General features: G+C 44.7%; 1 protein-coding gene across 2 annotated transcripts in view; it reads left to right on the forward strand.

Annotated features, from left to right (window-relative positions):
• Positions 1–15,309, forward strand: part of ASH1L (ASH1 like histone lysine methyltransferase) — a 162,366-nt gene extending 147,057 nt beyond the window's left edge. For both annotated transcript variants that reach the window (XM_032767134.2, XM_032767135.2), the window contains exons 22-28: positions 201–291; positions 7,661–7,799; positions 8,127–8,299; positions 8,643–8,809; positions 10,098–10,138; positions 10,931–11,232; positions 13,678–15,309. In XM_032767134.2, coding sequence (XP_032623025.1) covers positions 201–291; positions 7,661–7,799; positions 8,127–8,299; positions 8,643–8,809; positions 10,098–10,138; positions 10,931–11,232; positions 13,678–13,769 — 1,005 coding nt within the window. In that variant the 3' untranslated portion in view covers positions 13,770–15,309. The remainder of the gene's footprint in view (positions 1–200; positions 292–7,660; positions 7,800–8,126; positions 8,300–8,642; positions 8,810–10,097; positions 10,139–10,930; positions 11,233–13,677) is intronic.
• The last annotated feature ends 7,090 nt before the right edge of the window (positions 15,310–22,399 follow it).

Below are 22,399 nucleotides of genomic sequence, written 5' to 3' on the forward strand. Positions count from 1 at the left end.
GTGCTCCAGCTTTACATTACAATCTCCTTGAGTCCTCTTTAATTCTGTTAAATATTAATTCTTATTCTGTGTCCAGCTCTATTGGGCATTTCCAAAAGGGCAGCATATATGGTTGGCCTCTGCCCCAGTGCTGGAAAGATTGTAAATGATGTAATGAAAGGGTCACCTCAGCTCACCAGTTCATTTCTTTCTTTTGCCAGGAGGTCCCCATGATTCCTCGTCCCCATTATGCCCAGCCTGGCTGTGTTTATTTCATCTGTCTGTTACGAGATGACCTGTTGCTGCGCCAAGGTGTGTGCATTCTCTGGTGACTGCTGTGATTTCCATCAGAAAGGAAGATACAAAGAGCTCTCTGGTTTGACCTTGATTCAAGCACATGCATCTTTCATATGAATATGAAATTGTGCTCTTAGCTATTATGCAGGTGACACATAGTGAGGAGGTTGAGATGATACATATTGATTGATGGGTAGGCATTATGTTTCTTTACCAGAGGCACAAGCTTCCTTCTGACCAAAGAGAGAAAGCTGAGACAGCTGCTGGGAGTTAACAGGAAAGAGCAAGTCAAAGAAGGAAGGCATGGGCTTCAGCCACACTTTGGTACCAAGCTGAATAGATCATAGGATCATAGAAGCTGGACGTGGAAAAGACCTATTAGATCATCCGTCCCCTCCTCTGCTCCTCACAGAGTATACTTCTAGTCATAGTTTCAAAGCCCCAAGGCCTGTGGGAGTCAGCTCTCGTAGAGGTCTCTGTCAGAAGACTTTTCCTGATATTGAACCTGAATTTTTCTTTTTCTTAATTACATCCCACAGATACAGACAAGGTTAGAAGGAGATCCGTACAGTATAAAGAGAATTGATCAAGGTTGAGTTAAACCAGTTGGTATGTTTATTAAGGGGTGTGGGGGGATGGGAGACTTTTCAGGAGAGGAGAGAGTAACTAAAAATGAGACCAGGAGCAGTGCCTTCTCCATCTTTTGTGTGGGACTCTAGGATGCTCATTTCCTCAACCTTTCTTAGAATCCCTCTGCAGCAACCATCTTGGCTACATCAAAGACATTTGGTTTCCTCTTTATGTTTTGGTTTCTGTCACTGGGTTGCTGACTGGGGGGATGTTGGGCTTCTAGGTTTCTCCCTTCTCTTTCTTCTAGTTCCTCTGTTTCAGCTAGGTTTTTTTGTTGTTGTTGTTTTGTTTGGTTTCTTTGAGACACCCAAAATATTATTAATGTACTGAGGTCAGTTTTGAACCACCCATTCAATACAGACCTGTCAGAATAACAGGGTGGCACAGATTTTCCAACATACAGAGCTAGGAAACTCTGCAATTGGAGTTGTACTCTAGAATAAACAGGAACTTCCATACCGTAAATTCACCAATGGCCTGAGATTTGCATAGCTCTTGGGACACCTCAGGGAGCAGGAACGGTGGCACAGAGGCACTCTCACAGCTGCAAACTGCCTCTCAGGGCCAAGGGGGAGTTATTCCTGTTTCACCTATGAGTAATTTTTGGGTAAATTTCCAAATGAAAATATGCTTAGAATTTAGTCTTCTGAGCCCTGGCTTTGCAAACAGGCTCTCCCTGTGTCCAGCGGTCAGTGACAAAATGCATTTGAGCCACAACTCTGCCCCTCACCGATCTGGCCATGTTTCTACTTCAGGATGCTCTAAAAGGTGAGAGTCATGTACAGTGGATGCTGGAGTTGTTCTGCTGTCTCCCTGTGGGTGACAGAGGGGGCTAAAGTTGCTTCTCTGTTTTTAAAAAACTGAAACTTTATTCATTTAATAAGTCAAAGATTTTAAACATACTGATTTGCTTCCTGGTGTTCAGCTGGGTGGCCAGCAGTCTATCTCAGCATGGAAGATTTGCCTCACGGGCCTTTTAATAGGAAAAGGACGTGTTCCCTGGAGAAAAGTCCTTAACTCCATTTGCCAAAGGGTTTAAAGAGAGGCCTATGGCAGCAGGGCACATGTTAGGGCTAAATAGGAAAAAAGAGCTTTCATTTTTATGTCTATCATTTCTTAACATATTACAGTAAATATATCTCAGTTACTTCAGTGATGGGCAGCAGTGTAAATCCTGAAATAGATATGAGGGGAAGAGTCTCAGAGCTCCTTTTTAATATGTACAGATTTGACAAATGATCTATTTAACTTTTTTTTTTTCAACTTTAATCCAAAAATTGACTGAAAAGGCCCAGGGATCATGAGACCTTTCAGGTCTTCATGGAACTTGACTTCTGAAGACTGCAGCCCAGGTGCCTGGCATCTCTTATGTGAAGTTTTGGAAGTAACCAAGGCAGAGACTGAACCTACTCTGAACTGAAGTGGGAGAAGTTAGTTGAAAAAGTAATCTTTTTCCTCTTCCCAGATGATATCAGTCTGTGCGGAGAATACAAATGGATAGTGGGTTTTGCAAACAAACACCATTTTCTGTCTGCATGTAAAAAGGACTCAGCTTTGCAGGGCCCTACACAGAACTGCTAACTGTCTTGGGCTGAAGAACTTGTTGTCCTGGGGCCTTCACAGCTTTTCATTCATTGTGAATGGATTCAAATATAGTTGGAAATATCTTAAAATATTGCACATTAAATCCTGTGGCATTTTAAATGACACTGTGCATTTCTCTAGCATTCTCGCGTGCTCTGAGTTCTGGGCCACATTCACTCCCCTTCTATTTCTTCCTTTCATTGGTAAAGAACAAGCAGAAGTTCATGGAATTGTCCCATGATTACACTGAGCAAAGAGTCACAATTCTGAAGAATGCTCCCTTTGCTCGGCCCTCTTTAATCTATTTCCTCTGAGCTGCATGTATCTCTCAGGAGCTTTACTCCTGTTAGTGTTCTGTGAGCGTAGTCAGAGGTTTAGTGTGTTTTTGATCAATGATCTTCTTTCCCATCAATGACTTGTTCTCTGGGTAGCCTAGAGAACAGTACAGTTACGATTACAAATTTGAATAACATGTTTTACTAGCCAAATCCTCTTTTGCTGTCAGTCCTAACCCCTTTGATAATTTATTTTTATTTTCTCATATGTTGTAGACAACAGGGAGGAATTCTTTATTAGACCTTATCCTAACAGATAAAGAAGAACTGATAACTGAGCTAATAATTAATAGTAGCTTGGGTGCACATGATTATGACTTGGTTGCATGTATAATGTGCAAGCAGAATAAAATGCACAAGTTATTTATATATATATACACTTGGTGCTTTAATAGGGTGAATTTCACAAAGCTGAAAACAATTATGAGCTCAATCAGCTGGGAGGAAGAATTTAATCAGAAAAATGTGATTGATAATTGGGAATCATTTAAGAATTCCTTACTAGCCACAATTGAGGAATAAGGCTGTGCTGGTTACATAAGAACGGCCGTACCAGGTCAGACCAAAGGTCCATGTAGTCCAGTATCTTGTCTACTGACAGTGGCCAATGCCAGGTGCCCCAGAGGGAGTGGCCCTAACAGGCAATGATCAAGTGATCTCTCTCCTGCCATCCATCTCCATCCTCTGACAAACAGAGGCTAGGGACACCATTCCTTACCCAGCCTGGCTAATAGCCATTTATGGACTTAGCCACCATGAATTTATCCAGTTCTCTCTTAAACGCAGTTGTAGTCCCAGCCTTCACAACTTCCTCAGGTAAGGAGTTCCACAAGTTGACTGTGCGCTGCATGAAGAACTTCCTTTTATTTGTTTTAAACTTGCTGCCTTTTAGAAGTGAGTGAAGCCAGCTATGTGTGTGTGTGCACGCGCGCTTCACCAGAAGAGGACGAAGTAAAGAAAGCCATCAACCAGCTGTCAAGTGGCAAAGCCCCAGGGTCAGATGCCATACCAGTACAGGTGTACATAGTCGGTGGACCCGTGCTGCTACGGAAACTCACTGAGCTGTTTCAGTCCTTCTGGAAGCAGAGATCCATTCCATAGGAATTTAGAGACGCGTCGATCATGCACCTCTATAAGAGGAAGGGCAATCGCCAGGTATGCGACAATCACCGTGGAATCTCGCTGCTCTCTACAGCGGGGAAAGTTCTTGCACAGGTTCTGTTGAACCGATTGATCACTCACCTGGAGCAGGGCTTACTACCAGAATCACAGTGCGGCTTTCACAAGGGACGTGGGACTATTGACATGATCTTCGCTGCGCGTCAGCTGCAGGAGAAATGTCAAGAACAGAATCGTAAACTCTACATAACTTTTGTGGACCTCACGAAAGCATTTGACTCTGTCAGTCGCCAGGGCCTTTGGAGGATCATGTCGAAATTCAGTTGTCCAGACAGATTCATATGAACGGTACGTCAATTTCATTATGGTATGATGGCTCATGTCCTGGATGACGGTGAAACATCTGAGGCCTTTCCAGTCACCAACGGTATCAAGCAAGGGTGTGTTTTAGCACCTACTTTGTTCATCATTATATTCTCTGCCACTCTGACTGATGCCTTTCAACACTGCACTGAAGGAGTAGGCCTGAAGTACAGAACTGATGGGAAACTATTCAATCTGAGGCGACTGCGTGCCATCACCAAGGTAAAGGAAACTGTACTTCAAGACTTTCTCTTTGCCGATGATTGTGCTCAGAATGCTAGTATAGAGCCAGAAATGCAAGCCAGTATGGACAAGTTTTCATCTGCATGCAACAACTTCGGTCTCACCATTAACATCAAGAAGACTGAGGTCATGCACCAGCCAGCTCCCCATGCTCCGTACTCAAAACCGTCCATCACTGTAAATGGACAGAGACTTCAGGCAGTGGACCACTTCACAGTACGCTGGGCAGTACCCTTTCCCGAGCAGTGTCAATCGATGATGAAGTTAAACTGCCGAATTGCTAAGCAGCTCTGCATTTGGCTGATTGCACTCCAACGTCTGGAACATCAGGGATCAGCCTACAACGGAGCTGAAGGTCTACTGAGCAGCCGTGCTTCCAACTCTGCTGTTACGCCTGCGAGACGTTGGACTGTCTGTCGAAGTCATGCATGAAGGCTCAATCACTTCCACATTTCCTGTCTGCGAAACTTCTAAAATTAGATGGCGGGACAAAGTGCCCGATACTGAAGTCCTTACCAGAGCCAGTCTGCCGTCAGTTCACATTACTGCTGGTGGGAGCCCAGACCAGATGGCCGGACATTCATGAGAATGTCAGGATGAGGCTCATTTCCTAAACAGCTCTTCTACGGAAAACTCACCCAGGAAAGCGGCTCCCCATGGAGGACAAAGAGCGGTTCCAAGACACGCTGGAAAACTTCTCTGAAGTCCCTCGAGAATCAACATCGCCAATGGGAACCCCTCCGCCACTGACGCCATCAGCATGGCGCAGCCTCATTCACACAGGCAGTAATATCTCTGAGGCAAGGCGTACTGCTGAGGCTGAAAGTGTGAGTTGCGCAAGTCCAGGGCTGCCCGCACATCATCGACAGTGCCATCACATGTCTGCCCGACGTGTGACAGGACGTTCCACCCCCGAATCGGACTGATCAGTCATCTTCGGACGCACAGAGCCCGGTCATCGAACGAATGAGTTGTTGAGGTCTTCATCGACAACGATGGATGAACATCATCATCATATATATAAAAATAAAACAAAATTGGAAGAAAGGGGAAATTCATAGTAATGAAAACAAATCAGAAGTTCGGAATTGTAGAAAATTGATAAGGGAAGCAAAGAGACACAGAGAGAACTCTATGGCCAGCAGAGTTAAGAATGAGGAGGAGGGTTTTTTTTAATATATAGGAACAAAAAGAATACTGACAATGGTATTGATCCATTACTAGATAGAAATGGTAGAATCATCACTAATAATGCAAAAAATGCAGAAGTATTCAATAAATATTTCTGTTCTGTATTTGGGGAAAAAACATGATATAGTCTTATCATGTGGTGCTAGCACATCATCATCAAACAGAAGCTACTGCAGTTATACATTTTAAAATCAGCAGGTCCAGATAACTTGCATCCAAGTATTTTAACAGAGCTGGCTGAGGAGCTCACTGGACCATTAATGTTGATTTTTCAATAAGACTTGGAGCATGAGGAAAGTTCCAGAAGACTAGATAAAAGCTAATGCTGTATCTGTTTTTAAAAAGGATAAATGGGATGACCCAGGTAATTATAGGCCCATCACCCTGACATCGATCCCTGGCAAGACAGTAAAGCGCCTGATACAGGGCTCATTTAAAAAATAATTTAAAGAGAATAATGGAAATCATCATGAGTGTATGGAAAACAGATTCTGTTCAACTAACTTGATATCTTTTTGATAAGTTTACACATTTAGTTGATAAATGATAGCGTTAATATACTTAGACTTCTGTAAGGCATTTGAGTTGGTCCCACATAACATTTTGATTAAAAAACTAGAATATAAAATGAACATGGTGCACATTAAGTGGATTAAAAACTGACTAACCAATAAGTCTCAAAATATAATTTTAAACAGGGAATCTTCATCAGTCACATGTGTTTCCAGTAGGATCCTGCAAGGATTTGTTCTTGGCCCTATGCTTTTATCAATGGCTTGGTGGAAAACATAAAATCCTCACTATAAAGTTTGCAGATAACATAAAAATTGGGGGAGTTGTAAATAATAAAGAGGACAGGTTGCTGATTCAGAGCAGCATGTATCTCTTGGTAAACTGGTGCCAGACAAAATATGTGTCTTAGTACTGCTAAATGTATACACCTAGGAACGAAAAATGTAGGCCACACTTACAGGATGGGGGACTCTATCCTTGGAAGCAGTGACTGAAAAAGATTTGGGGGTCATGATGGATAATCAGCTGAACATGATCTCCCAGTACGACACTGTGACCAAAAAGGCTAATATGATCCTTGAAAAAAATAAATCAGGGAATCTCGAGTAGGACTAGAAAGGTTATTTTACTTCTGTATTTGGCATTGGTGTGACCATTGCTGGAGTACTGTGTCCATTCCTTGTGCCCATAATTCAAGAAGGGTGTTAATAAATTAGGGTTCAAAGAAGAGCCATAAGAATGATTAAAGGATTAGAAAACATGCCTTATAGTGAGAGATTCAAGGAGCTCAGTCTGTTTAGTTTAACAAAAAGATAATTAAGGGGTGACCTGAGTAAAGTCTATACGTATCTACATGGGAAACAAATAGGCTCTTCAGTCTAGCAGAAAAAAGTATGACATGATCGAATGGCTGGAAGTTGAAACTAGACAATTTCAGACTGAGTGTAAGGAGTAACTGTTTGACAGTGAGGGTAATTAACCATTAGAATCATTTACCAAGGGTCATGGTTGATTCTTTCACTCACAATTTTGAAATCAAGAGTGGATGTTTTTCTAAAAGATATGCTCTACGAATTACTTTGGGCAAGTTCTATGCTTGTGTTAGACAGGAGGTCAAACCACTTCTGGCCTTGGAATCAATGAATCTGTATCATCATTTTTGGCTGGGGACATAAAATTCACGTTATGTTTCAGTCTCTGCTAGTAGAATGTGTCATGAAGGAAACCAAGGCAATCTGACCCTTGTTCACTTGCTCTGCATTACTTGTATTTTACTCTTCCAAAGTTAAATACGGGGCCGCTGTGTCATGTTATTGTTGTAGCTAAACCAGCCTCTTCTTTGTTTTTCGGCCACTGTGTCACATGAGACGTTCTTTACAGGATGTGTCTCTTGTGCCTATTGCCAGGTGACTGCGTATATCTGATGAGAGACAGCCGAAGAACTCCAGATGGGCACCCTGTCCGGCAGTCCTACCGGCTGCTATCCCACATTAACAGGGAGAAACTTGATATCTTCCGCATAGAAAAACTTTGGAAAAATGAAAAGTATGTTCAAGGCACTTTCTGCACTCAAGACATTTTGGGTATCTGCCAAAAATAGAATAACTTGCAATAATCTTCTTTAAATAGTGTAAAGAAAAGGTTGTTTTTTTATGACACAAGATCTAGAGATCAGACTGGAATTGGTATTTGCTGAAGGGGTAAACAAGAAAACACAAGACTCATTGATGTGACCTTGTCTGTGATCATAACCAGTGCTAAAAGGGCAATATAGATAATAACTCAAAAAGAGTGATGAATGTAGGGCATGAAGTGAAGTCAAAACCACAGCTCAAGGGAAATAGTCTCTGTGTCTCTCACACCTTTTAACAGAGAGGAGCGGTTTGCATTTGGTCATCATTATTTCCGTCCACATGAAACCCACCACTCCCCTTCCCGAAGATTTTATCACAATGAGCTGTTCCGGGTGCCACTGTATGAGATTATCCCCTTAGAGGCTGTGGTGGGGACTTGCTGTGTGCTGGACCTCTACACCTACTGTAAAGGTAAGCAGGCTTTACTCAGTGAGAAAACAAACACTTACAGGAGAGAATGCTCCCTTCTTCCTCTTTTACCCTTCACATCAGCTCTCCTCAGCCCCACCTCCTTGCATTTTCCTTCTCTACTCATTAGTTTTTTTTATATATTGTACGTGGGATTAGAGCAAGGAAGTTTCTTTCTTAAATGGAATTAAAGATTCCCCTGTTTGTTATGAATCTTAATTGAATAGAACAAGAATAGCTGGGACTTCAGTGTAAGTGCTCACAATAAATCGCTATACCATAGTGTATGCTGTTTGTTCTTGTCCTGGAATGCTCTATGTACTTTGGTTTTTGCTGTAAACTGCAGGGAGGCCAAAAGGAGTGAAGGAGCAGGATGTGTATATCTGTGATTACCGCCTTGATAAATCAGCCCACCTCTTCTATAAAATCCACCGGAATCGCTATCCTGTCTGCACCAAGCCGTATGCCTTTGACCACTTCCCCAAGAAACTCACACCCAAGAGAGACTTCTCAGTAAGTGTCTCTTCTAATGACCTTTCAGTTTCTTAACATAAGACAGAACACAGTCTTGGAAAACTCTTGCCTCCCTGCTTCTGAATGAAGCCTGGTAAACCAAGGAGAACTGACGTGTTAACACTACACTCAGACTGGATAGAAAGTTGATCAGAAAATAATCTGAAAAGAAAATTGATTGCAGTCAGACCATTGCCAAATCTCAGGAGAATGCACTTAGAATGAATGGAGATGTGTACAGCTGAAAACATCCTGGTTTCCAACAGAAACCCCAGTGCTGCTTTCACCAAGGACATTCCTGGCTGGAGAAAACTTGAACCTTGACTCAAGCAACAATTCAGCAGTTGCAGCACATTTTCATATTTCAGTGAACTTCACAGAAAATAGCCCCACAGTGGCCCTGTCTGTGCTGGCTTTGTACTCCTGGGCATTAATATTAATAGTAACATTAGTAACGTTAATTTATTTAGAGACTTGCTCCTTGTCCCAAGCTGCTTACAGTGTAAGCACATCTCACATTCTGTGTCTAACTATCCCAAGTCCGGGCTCTGCTAAAAGTTGTTTTGAGCAGCCAACCCTAAACAACGGTTCTCAGTAGAACAGGAGCAATTTCAAATTTTTTCTCTCAGCTCCATCAAATTGCATATCATTGACCTTCAGCACTGAAAATGACATGTCTGTTATCAAGAAGAGAACTCCAGATAGGCTACGAGGCCATGGAGTGCAGTGCCCCTCTCTATCTCAAGCATTGATACCTTCCCATTTCCCCGTCTCTCTCACTCATCACCCCATACCCTGGAAGTACTAGCTGCTTCCTGTACACACCCCTTCCCCTAGCAGTGTCAGCAGCTTAGTCCCCAAGTTCAGAAGGACCTAACTTGGCAGAGCTTTCAGAGCTGAGCTTGTTTCTCCTCCTCAGGAGCAACAAGCTCTTGTAGTTGATCTAGAGGTTCTATCCATATTCCTGCAGAGGGAAAATCAGGCTCTCTGAATAGGAGTGTTTTATAGCAAAATATTCCACTGATTTTGAAACTTACCCAGGAAGCCTAGAGGGCTGCAGTGGTAAGAAATGAGTAATAGGGACTGGTGCTAAAGGGTGATTAGTTCTCTGCCTTCACCCTGTATTTATCATGATGAGTCTCAATCCCTTTTCCTAAGCCACTAAAGTCCAATGCATGAGGCAGGCCATCTCTTCCTTCTACATTGGATTTAATTGGTGATATTCTTATACTGTCCAATGCTGAGCTCTTGGTGCTTTGTTTAACTGTGACCTTTACTGTTGTTGTAGCCTCATTATGTACCAGACAACTACAAGAGAAACGGAGGCAGGTGAGTCCTACCTACTGAGTGGTTCTTTAGTGAAAGAGGTGAGATAGTTGTTTTTATTTGTAAAGCACCCATGCCCTATCAGTACGCTTCAGATGCTGTAAAAACAGTAAAGCCAAGTAATTAAAAACAACCCACGCAAAATTCAAACAGAGATGAGTAAGAGGGAACATGAGGGAACGGTAATAAATATGGAGCCAGCAGTAATCCTAAAACACATTTGCAGAAAGACAAGGGGGTTAGGTGCTCTTGAAAGTGGGCAGAAGCAGTTTGAGACATGTCACGGGAGCCGTAGGACCCAGCAATGCAAAGGCAGATTAGCCACTAAAGATTCCTAAACAGAGGGTGGTGCAGATTGACATCAGGATGAGGCTCAAAGAGATCCCACAGTCTTATGCCATTTGGGGGGTTAGAAACACCTAGTCAAGACTGTTGAAGATTAGAGAGAAAGTTCTTAGTGGATCCTGAGGTTAGGCACTTCGGAAAAAAATAATTTTTCAGGGTAGTAGGAGAATTATGTTTTATTTTTTAAATATGCAAAAGTAACCCAGGAAATGTACAATAACATTTGCAGCTTTGCAAGGTAAGATGATGCTATGGCCATTGCCTTTCATGCTTTATAATTACTGTGTCTGGCTGCAGATTTCCCCTTCATGGATTCTACTGTGTGATTAGCTCCAAACCATAGAAAATTCATAAGCCCCTCCACAGCTGGGATTACTGACTCACTGACAATTGACCTTTCTGTCAAGTGTCTCCAAAACTATACTCTTTAAACCTCTCTCTCCCTGCTAGATCATCCTGGAAGACAGACCGCTCAAAGCCACAGATCAAAGACCTGAACCAAGAAGAAGATCCTCTTCCACTCATTGAGGATGTGCTAGGAAGCCAAGAACAAGCTTCAAATGAGATGCGCAGCCTGGAAGATCCAGAGAGAGAGGCAGTTTCTAGTGAGGGCTGTGAGAATGATAAAAAGGTGGAGGAAAATAACTCTGTCACAAGGCAACTGTGCACTCCAGAGGAAAGGCGGCATATTCAGAGAGAGAGACTTAATCAAATCCTGCTCAACCTCTTAGAGAAAATCCCAGGGAAAAATGGTGAGCAAACACCCCTTCCCTCAGTACACTGCAATACAATGATTTCCTCTCTAGGTTTGTTTTTGGAGTCATGCACAGCATATTAGTAAAGCAAATGCTTTTAACTGAACTCATTGCTACTGGACATGATTTGTGTCCAGAGTTCTCCTAACAAATGTTTCCTGTTAGCCAGGATGGGCAGGAATGGTGTCCCTAGCCTCTGTTTGCTGGGAATGAGCAACAGGGGATGGATCACTTGATGATTCCCTGTTCTGTTCATTCCCTCTGGGGCACCTGGCACTGGCCACTGTCGGAAGACAGGATATTGGGCTAGATGGACCCTTAGTCTGACCCAGTAGGGCCATTCTTATGAATAGGGCCCTACCAAATTCACAGCCATGAAAAACACATCACAGACCATGAAATCTGGTCTTCCTCCATGAAATCTTGTCTTTTATGTGCTTTTACCCTATACTATACAGATTTCACAGGTGAGAATTGGGGCATCCTGACCCTAAAGGGAGTTGCAGGGGGAACGCAAGGTTATTTTAGGAAGAGTTGTGGTATTGCCACCCTTACTTCTTGCACTGCCTTCAGAGCTAGGTGGCTGGAGAGTGGCAGCTGCTGGCCAGGTGGCCAGCTCTGAAGGGGATGCCCCACCAGTAGCAGTGCAGAAGTAAAGATGGCAATACCATACCATGCCACCCTTACTTCTTGCACTGCCTTCAGAGCTGGGTAGCCAGAGAGTGGTGGTTGTTGGTCGGGCACCCAGCTCTGAAGGCAGCGCCCCACCAGTAGCAGTACAGAAGTAAGGATGGCAATACCATACCATGCCACCCTTACTTCTGCACTGCTAACTTCAGAGATGGGTGGCTGGAAAGTGGCAGCTGCTGACTGAGGGCCCAGCTCTGCAGGCAGCAGCGCAAAAGTAAAGGTGACAATACCGTACCTGCCATCTTTACTTCTGCGCTGCTGGTGGCAGTGACTCTGCCTTCAGAACTAGACTCCTGGCCAACAGCCACCTCTCTCCACCTGACCAGCTCTGAAGGCAGTGCCACCGCCAGCCGCAGCGCAGACATAAGGGTACCGGTACCACACCCAGGGCCAGCTCTGGCTTTTTTGCCGCCCCAAGCAAAAAAAAAAGGGGGGGGGAGGGGGCAGAGCGGCAAAGCAGGAGGGAAAAAAACCAAACAAATTAAAAAAACCTGTGGCACGGCCGGAGCAGCAAAGTCGGGGGGGGACAACTGCAGCGCCGGCCAGAGTGGCAAAGAAAACAAAACAAAAAAACTTGTGGCGCAGCCGGAGCGGCAAAGCCGGAGGGAAAAAAACCAAACAAACAAAAAACCTGCAGCACGGCCGGAGCACCGGGGAGGAGGGACCTATAGCGTGGCCGGAGTGGCAAAGCTGGGGGAAAAAAACAACAAAAAAACGCCTACCAGGCAGCCGGAGCCAGGGTGCAGGGGGACTCCCTGTGCTGCAGACGTGCAGCAGAGTGCACACCTAGTCTAGCAGGGAGGAAGAGGAGGGAGTAGGGGAGAGAGAGAGCAAGGGGGCGGCCAGGGCTTCAGCGGGGCGCTTGTCCCATGGTCCCAACCACTGTGCCGCCTGCCGGGAGGGCTCCGCGCCACTCCAGTCGGCAGAGAGGGAAGAACAGGAGCGGCCCTGCCCAGTTTGCTGCAGGGCGCTCCCCTCCTTCACGGAGCGGCAAACCAAAAAAAAAAATAAACCGGCCGTGCTGCCCTCGGTTTGGGCTGAATCCCGCCCCACAGAATATGCCGCCCCAAGCACCAACTTGCTCAGCTGGTGCCTGGAGCCGGCCCTGACCACACCTCCCATACAGTAATCTTGCGACCCCCATCCCACACAAGTCCTTTTTGGGTCAGGACTCCTACAATTAAAACTCTGTGAAATTTCAGATTTAAATAACTGAAATCGTTAAATTTATGATTTTTAAAATCCTATGACCGTGAAATTGATCAAAATAGACCAAGAATTTGGTAGGGCCTTATATAAGAAGCATTTGCAATTCCCACTAAATAGATGAGTGAAATCTCCTGGTAATAACAAAACAGGCATTTATATAGGACTTTTTGAATTTCCATTGTCATTACTAATTATTCACTCGCTCCCTCCAATGAGATAGGTAGTTTAATTATTATTGTCTCTGGTTTACAGATGAGAAGATTGACAGAAAGGCACAAGAGATTGAGGGCTTTATCCAAAACCCACTGAAGTGAATTAAAAGACTCTTATTGACTTCAGTGGGCTTTGGATCAGTTCTTTAGAGACTTGCCCTATGCTTTAGAAAGAGTTTAATGTAACATCAGATTTAGAGCCTGGGAGTTTCTGTCCTCACACCAGTAGACCACACTTCTCTGTCATGTTACAGGGATTAATACTAGAGCATCAGGTACAATGAGTAATACTGTATCAGCTCCTTACTAAGAACCCTATGGTCTGTTGCAGCTATTGATGTCACTTACCTGCTGGAGGAAGGATCAGGAAGAAAATTGAGGAGGCGTACTCTCACCATCCTGGAGAGCAGCTTCAGGAAGTGATGTCCCAGCAGCAGACTGTGATCTGGAGTCCACTACCAGGTCTGCTAGAGACTGATGGGGAGCCCCCTCCTTCCTGTACAACCAAGGAGAGATGAGTAGAAGAAAACTGACATAAATACAGTTAGCACTTAGAAGTCTGGGCAGGCACGTGGCCCTGCCTTGCTCTGCAGTGCTCTTATGGTGTGTGTGTTGTTGGGCGTGCCTTGTATTGATGTTAGGTACTGAGAAAACCTTGTGATTATTTGTCCAAGATGGTCAGATTTAATTTATTTTTGCTTAATGTCCCCATTTGGCGGGAAAAAGAGGGGGTAAATAGAAGGATGAGGACTGATTTACTCTGATGAAAATATTCCCCATACAGACCAGTTGTCCTATGATTGTACAAGATACCGTTGGCACTGCCAGTGGCATGTACCAATATATGAAGTCCATAGGGAGGGTGAAGGCCCAGTGGATTAAAATAAAGGCTGTCCTAAAGGAGCGGCCTCAGTTTTGCACAAGTCCAGAGAGGAAAGAAATGTACCAGGATGTATAAAAGGTTCACCGTGAAACGGCCAGTGCCCAGATGCTCCTTTGATCGATAGAGAGGAAAAGCCCCCAGTCAGCTCAGAGTGAAACAAGAGTTGGTTGTTCGAAGCACTTGTTGTTCCGCATCCTGAAATGGGGGTATGTAATTTTTCACATTTTTTCTGCAGAGAAATTTTATAAAGCGAGTCGAATCCTGACGACACCATTGCTGTTGTTTTTTTTTGATAAACTGTGGTTCTTGTGTGTCCAATGTGTTGTGCAAATGAAAATCTGTTAAAAGAAGATAAAAAAAGAAACCTTCACTACATGAACCGTCAAGCAGTATTCAGAGCGAGTATTTGTTGTGAACTGTAGAATATTTCAACTAATAACACTATTCTTGTGTTCTAACTGTACAGCTTAAAACGTCTGTCTCTTAAAGAGACAGTGTATTTTACCACTCCCTCTCTCTGCCGTTATGAAAGTGTTGCTCCCAAAGGCTACAGCCAAGGCGCTAACTTTTCACTGCATGAAATTGTGATTGCCATAGTTTGCCATAAACTAGTGCTGTACTGGGATCCCCTGTATTTCAACATGTAACCTTCCCCAATAGCCAGTGCCGCGAAGCTGTCATCTGTCTCTGGGTCAGGCCCTGCTAGTGGCAAAGGGAGGGGGCAGTAGGCATACACTGCCCCTTTAAAATAGCTTTGCTTTTTTGTCTTTCAGACGTACATATGCATATACAGTCCTGTTTTAGATGTTCTTATAAGAAAAACCAGTTTTTAATGTGCCAAGTTGTATATATCTGCTGCGTGGATGTAAAGCAATACGGTAGTTACATGTTCCTTTTTAATGGACCAAGCTTGTCCTAATGTACATTCTTGTTATTATTATAATTATTATTTTACTCTTAGTGGAACATGACTCATTCCATTAACTTTTATGTGTTGATTTAAAAAGAAAAAAAAAAAGAAAGGAAAAAACCCTTTGAGGAAAAAAATATTTTATTAAAAAAAAAAAAGAAATAAGAAAATAGTTTGAAATATTTTCTTACTGTAGAGAAGCACTGTACAGTACCAGGAACCCTGAGTATAAAATACTCATGCGTGTAGTAGGAATATCGCATGTCCAAAATTTTGGGTTGTCTCATTTAGTTAATAACAGAAATCATTGTCTCAAACGGTGTTAAACACTAAAAACTTTTTAAAAAATAAAGTGCATACAGAAGCAAGACACTAGCTCTGTCATTTTATCTTTCTTTTGTTGAAAGACTAAACAAAATGTTTTTTAGACAATCAAATGTTAGGTAAGTGCAAAGAATTGTTTTTCTTACTGGTGTAGAAATCAATGACTTTTTTTATTTTTTGGTTATTTTATAATAATGAGAAGACCAGTGTGTCACCAGGATCGCTGTTTTAAGACCAGGAAGCACTACATTATTGCAAATAGATATGAACTCTTAGTCTGCATGGGTGTAGGCTGTGTGATTGCTGAAAATAAATGCTGCTAATATATTTCCTTTTTACAAAAGCATATCTAAATAGATCATTGTTTTGATGTTAATCTTTGTAAATTATGTATTACCAATTTTAACATTGGATGTAATTGCATAAAAAGCCTGCATCTCAATCCTGAGAGAGTCTAGTATTAAATGGAAAAACTTTTCCTATTAATGACTTGTGGGTTTTTTTCTTTCACATGTCCTTGATTTCACTTTTTTGCTTCTTTGTCCCAACAGTTCCTGTGATGTGTTCAGAGATTCTTACAGCCTTTTTTTAAGTTGTATGGCTGCCCCATCTCCTCTGAATATCACATTGCCTGATCACTGTTGGCATACTGAGCAGATATAGTTGTGGCGCTGTTGTTTTTCCTGCTGCTGTACAGCCCGTAGTAGAAAGGATGCTGACAGCATGTGTGCAGGCACTGAATACACCTTGATATGAATCGCAGTGGAGGTGCGAGGAGCCTAAATGGAGCTGCAGCACAAGGCCCAGGCATCCAGTATTACGAAGCAGAGGGATGTATAATCTTGATTGCACATGTTGGCAGGTTGGTATATGAGTCATTAAACCTATAAATATGATGCCCATATCCAAATCCCCATATCCAAAATCAAGAGGAACTCAGATCTCTGCCCCAATTCCTGCTAAATTCTCTGCATCAACGCCAGTAACTACAAGCTAATCTCAAAGTGGCACCATATCCTGCATATTCACGGCCACTAATATTAGATCAGAGGGCGTGCCAGATAAATACATTGACATTGTAACAGCTAACCATGTCCCATATAAAAGGAAATAGACAAAAAAAAAAAAGGTGATTTAGGAAAGAATAAGGGACAGTTGGAGTCCCTTGAAGCATTCTGCCTGGCCAAGTACTACCATCCCCTTATGGGCCTTTTGACTCTCCTCAGGAGAGTCTAGTTGCATTGTCGGACACATTGTGAGTGGAATGCATATAGGAGACAACACCAAAAACCCTTAGAAATCGCATTGTTTGGGTCATTTCTAATAACCTGATCCCTGGTTCTGGCTTCCCAAAAACTGCACTAGGTCCCTTGTCACACCGTTTCTCAGAAGTTCACCTGGGAGTCAGTCCACTCAGCTCCTCCCTCTGAGGTTGGGACCATGACCTTCCAAGAAGGCTGTTCTGAATCCTTTGACGTGCTTAGCCTGTACTCTACTGCACATGGAGGAGGTGACAATGAGACTCAGGTCGCTATCCTGCTCTGTTAACTTCATGGCCTCCAGAGTTCCCATATGTTAAGGAATTCCTGTATTTCAAAGGAAAATGGAGCAGTCACCAGGAACATTTTGCTGTTTATTTGTATTGGTCGCTCAGGACAGAATGGTTTCTTGCCAACTGATGTAATGTAACATACAGAAAAATAAGCATACTGATATGGGAGCCTAGCCCCTGGGCTGACTCTATGTATTACCATTAAAATGCTTCATCTGACCCATACGCTTTCATTTGTTCCCTCCATGCTGCAGATATCATCTCAAAGACTGTATTATTAAACCATTAACTGAAAAGCACCTGGATTCATCTCCTGCCAGGCTGACCCCATTTCAGAGTACAGAGACAGCTGTGGAATTCAATCATACATACACACAGCACATGCAAGCAAAATAACATTCCAGTTAAGATGCAGTGTCCCTTGTCTGAGGCTAAGAATTGCACAGAGAGCTGGAAGTAAGAACAGAATAAAATAAGCCCTTTATCCTGTCATATAGAACAATGACCAGTTACCAAAATATTGGATCATGCTATTAAAATCTCATTTAAAGGGTTTAAAAGTCTCTCTGGCCTAGGTGGTCATTCAGAAACTCACTGGCAGGAAAGCTGGGTCCTAAGAATAGTGGCTATCAACTTTTCAAGTCAGAAACTGGGATAGCGTGCACTCTATGTTGCATCCATAGCAGGGATGGGAAATGCAAAGCCAATTAAGTTTCCAGTGCTGAACATACCATGCCAAGAAAAGGAATGAGCAAACAGCATTCCTTTAAGGTTACACCATTTCAAGTACTGTAACAATACCTGGCTTTGGTCTCCCGGACATGAGGATACTTATGTACAAGGCAGAGCTTGAGGGGGCTAGACTCATCTCACACCCCAACAGCAGGAAAAGGCAGGGTAGATGCCAGGACTAGACAAATATCAGAGGGGTAGCCATGTTAGTCTGGATCTGTAAAAGCAGCAGAGAATCCTGTGGCACCTTATAGACTAACAGACGTTTGGAGCGTGAGCTTTCGTGGGTGAATAGGACCTGCGTCTGACAAAGTGGGTATTCACCCACGAAAGCTCATGCTCCAAAACGTCTGTTAGTCTATAAGGTGCCACAGGATTCTCTGCTGCTTTTACAGGGCTAGACAAGCAAATTTCCAGCTGCAGCTGCCAAATAATATTTTGGCAACAGGAGTTATATATTTCAAATGGAGCCCACTTAAATGCTACCTGACTTAGAATTGAAGAAAATCTTTCACCAGCAGCTATGGGTCAGGATCTCCTTGGGGTTGAACTCTGAGGGAAAGTAATTCTTATGCCCAGTTATTCCACTTGAAACAAATTGAAACCTTGATTAGGCCTAAAACAATTGAAAACTGTGAAACAAAGAATATGTGCCTAATCATGGGCACTGGAGATGGAAAAGGCTATCAACTCAGGCACCATTCAGTCCAACTCTAATATTCTGCCAAAGTTCATAGACCTGGTCAGTGCAGGTGCCACACATAGTAATTCTACATGTAATATTTGTGATTATTAGAGGAACCAAAGACTTTGAGTGCCCCCACACACCATCTATGTTAGTTTGTAGCAGTGCAGGATAGATGACTCAGCCTTTCTGAGGTCATTTCTGGCTTGCCTAGGGGTGCTCACAAAGAAACTCGTTAAGCCATGGAAAGAGCTATGGAAATTTCTTACTGGGGAAAACTACTTTCTTCTGTGGCCAGTTGACTGAAAGAATCTCAGATTAATTGTGCTTTGTTTTTCTATGAGACGCCACCTTGAAGCAGGTGACTTTCCACAGGCACCAACTCCAACTTCACAATTAGGAGTAAACCACCCATTTATACTGGCATACAACCCACCTTTTAATCACATTTCTGTAGAGTGGGAAGGGAGGGTACACAGGCCCTCACTGGCAATTGGTTCATGTGCCAGCACTCAAATCCCAAACACTGAGACAGATGTCCAGTGACTTGGGGTGTCTCTTCCAACTCTCAGCATGTACAATATTTGTCCTGCAAATAAACTATTGGAAATGCTCATAGTCCTGTGGGGCAACTACCATTGGTGAGACACTGGCTCTCAGTAAATGTGTATGTTTAATCAATTTGCTGATAAATACAAATGGTCAACAATTGAGTATCAAGCCCAGGACTACCTCCTACTACAGCCTCCCCAAGAGCCCGATGAAGAACGAGCCTAGGCCCTGTCAATAGAGGGAGTACTAGGAACCAGGAATTCCTGAACTCTATTCCTAGCTCTGACACTGACACTCCTTGTGTGTGAGAAGGTAAATTAATTAATGTGGGAGTAAGGCACTTCCACACACTGGCCTGTTGCCCCCGCACCAGTTTTGAGAGTAGCTTGTTATGCAGCCCATGGGCCCTGCCTGGCTGTTGCTTGCACTTGTAGGTACTCTGAGATGGTAGGTACTCTGAGATCACCTTCTTTCCGAGGCACAAAGCATGCTGCAGACAACCAGGTGCCCAGGCACATGTACAGTGGTCTCAGAGCATGTCAAGAATGCAGTCTCCTTCGTAAATGGGAAACTCAATCACTCAGCAGGGCTAGTGTGTTGCCTGTTGATTGTGCCAACTTCCATGTCACAAGCACATCACTGCTTTTCCCAAGGGATGTAGAGCTGTTATAAGGTGGAGTGGAAGTACACTTGTCGTTGTGGGGGAGGGTCTGAACTGCAGTACCCTACGTGCCCCCATCTCCTCCATCCCATTCATGACGGTATCACCAGTCAACCATAGACTTCTTCCTCTGCAGGAGACAAATGGATGGAGCCCAGTCCATTCAGGAAAGACATTTGCTAGCAAGACAGCATGACAGAGCAAGCAGCAATGGAAGGGGGCGGGGGGGGCACTGCTGTGCCTCATTGAAGTCAGCATCTGCTGCTAGGACATGAGCCCTGCTCATTCCTGTGCATGGGGAGCCAATGCTGCACCCCTGCCCCTTCCAGACTTAAATAAGAGCTCTATGGATAGTATAACTCGCTGGCAATGCGGGAGGTGCAGGGGAGGCCAGCTCAGAGACACTTCAGGCCTTTTCTGGAATGGTCGGTTGTGAAGCTGCATATGTTGGTCATGTTCAAGCACACAAAGGCAACTTCCCTTCACCCCACACAAAAGAAAACCCATCACCCCTTTACATGCTGGTCCTCTAGTGTCATGTAGGCTGCCCAAGCTGCCTGCACCCTAGCTTGCTGTGACATTCTGCTAAAGACCAGCTGGCATGAGTTTGGGAGCAGCCTCACTTTAGCATAGTCTCCCCACATCAGTCCCTCCCATGGGTGTGACAGGGCTGGAGGGGGACATATTTTGTCCAGGCTTCCTGAACTCCTCCCCACACCGTGTTGGGTCAGTGCTGCACTTGTGTTCAAGTAGCAGAAGCTAGTCTTAACAGGTGATAAAGCCAAGCACGGGGACAACCCTCACCACCTAGGGGATGGTGGTATGAATGGATCAATATATGCCCAGCTGTGCAGAGGCTAGGAAAAAAAGGTTTTAAAAAAAAAAAATCCAAATTCTGGATCCCACTGGCTCAAAGCACAGACTCACATTAGACTTAACGTTTTGCCAGACGAGGCCAGCTTTGACTTCTGAGCAGTTACCTGCAGTTGCATTGTGTTGAGAGGGGGGAACATGAACCCTACAGCCCCCTCAGCCAGGCTTGTGCCCATGCACCGTGTTTGGCCACACCCAACCTGCTCAGCTCACTGTGATGTCTCAATTGTGTCTTAGCACATGTCACTCCAGTCCCCTGGGAGCAAGCTCAATAGGTGAAATAGCTGCACCAGGAAACAACAGGTTTTAGGTGGCTTATCTCGTGGCTGGGTCACGGCTTGTCCAGCACCCGGCCTGTGTCATTCTGCATACCCCAAGCCATTAGGGAAACATGTCACAGTTATGCCTGTTATATTTTCCCTTGGGCCTAGATCCACACTCTTGGAGCAGCCTGCACCTCCCTCCCCCTGCCTTCAACCTTTGGGCTTCACCTCCTTCAGCTCATCCCTTTATAGGATTTCATGGCCATAGTTTGTGGTGTATCTTTCCCTGAGGTATCGCTGTACAAGCACGTCCCTGCTTTAGGAGGTTTAACCCACCTCCCTGACACTATGTAGCCTGTGCTGTAACTGCCACACCCTTGACCACATCAGGTACAGCCATCAGCTGGTGGCAAGACAAGGGCAGCAAGCCCATGCGGCTATCCTCTCACAGTCTCTTACAGCCCAGGTGCCTCAGCCCAGCCCCAGAAAGGTTACTTGAGGTCACATCCCTCACAGCTAAGAATAGACAAACAACGCATTAGGGCAAGCGATTCCATCTGGGCCTGGGGAATGAAAGCTGTAAACAGCTCCTGCTCCACACGCAGCACTCTGGTCGATTCCTTACTGTGCAGCCTGCTGGGACAGAGTCCAGCAGGGACCAACTGTGAGCCCCTTACAAGCAGCACAGCACCGTCAGACCCAGCAGGATTTAGCTTGAGATGGGACTAACTGTCTAGGGAAAAGAAAAAAAAAACGCAACTGCCCAACGCAGCACCCCTGATTCCCTGGGGTGTATGGAGCTGGGGGCCTGTGAGGGCGGGCGACGCAGCGCTGCTGCCCCATGCAAGGGCCTCTCTGGCTTCATTTCAGAACCACGAGGAATTTCCGTTGCTCTGTGGGTTCACTAGACCTGAGCAACAGCTGGGAAAAGCTGCAGGCTGGGGAGTACAGAGTAATTCTTGGCCAAGCGGCAACTGTGCATCCCAGCCAGCACTCAAGCCCTGCTCCCCAAGACCTTCCTCCATCCCCAACCAATAGCCACTCCCACCTTGTTCCACCTTCTGCCCACCCCTCAACCCTTTCCATGTACCGCCATTAGCCACCACACGCCAGCTGTGTACTCCCCCACACTGCTCTTACCACGACCCAGCCCCCGCTACCTGTGACTAGCCACACACTACTCCTCACTTCCCTCCATGACCCCCCGCACACACACAAACACACACACACCCTCTCCCTCCCTCCCTTCATGGGGATCCCCATTAGCCCTTGTGGGTGCAGGTAACACACTGGCCTGCAGGGTGCTTGTGCCACCTGCTGCCCAGAAATGGCAGCACATCCCTAGACAGGCTCATGCCCACGAAAGTGGAAGCCTGGGTCCTGGAGCGCTGAGTTGCAGGTAGGGTGACCAGAAAGAAAGTGTGAAAAATTGGGACAGAGGGTGCAGGGCAATAGGCACCTGCGTAAGAAAAAGCCCCAACTATCAGGCCTGTCCCTATAAAATTGGGACAGCGGGTGCACAGGTTCAGGGGGGAGGGGAGGCTGTGACAGGCGCTCGGGGGGGCCTGCCTGCGGTCTGTGCACAGCACCAGGTTTGCAATGAGCCAGCGACAAGTGG

This window comes from Chelonoidis abingdonii, chromosome 11 (genome assembly GCF_003597395.2).
Source record: "Chelonoidis abingdonii isolate Lonesome George chromosome 11, CheloAbing_2.0, whole genome shotgun sequence".
Classification (NCBI taxonomy): Eukaryota; Metazoa; Chordata; order Testudines; family Testudinidae; genus Chelonoidis; species Chelonoidis abingdonii.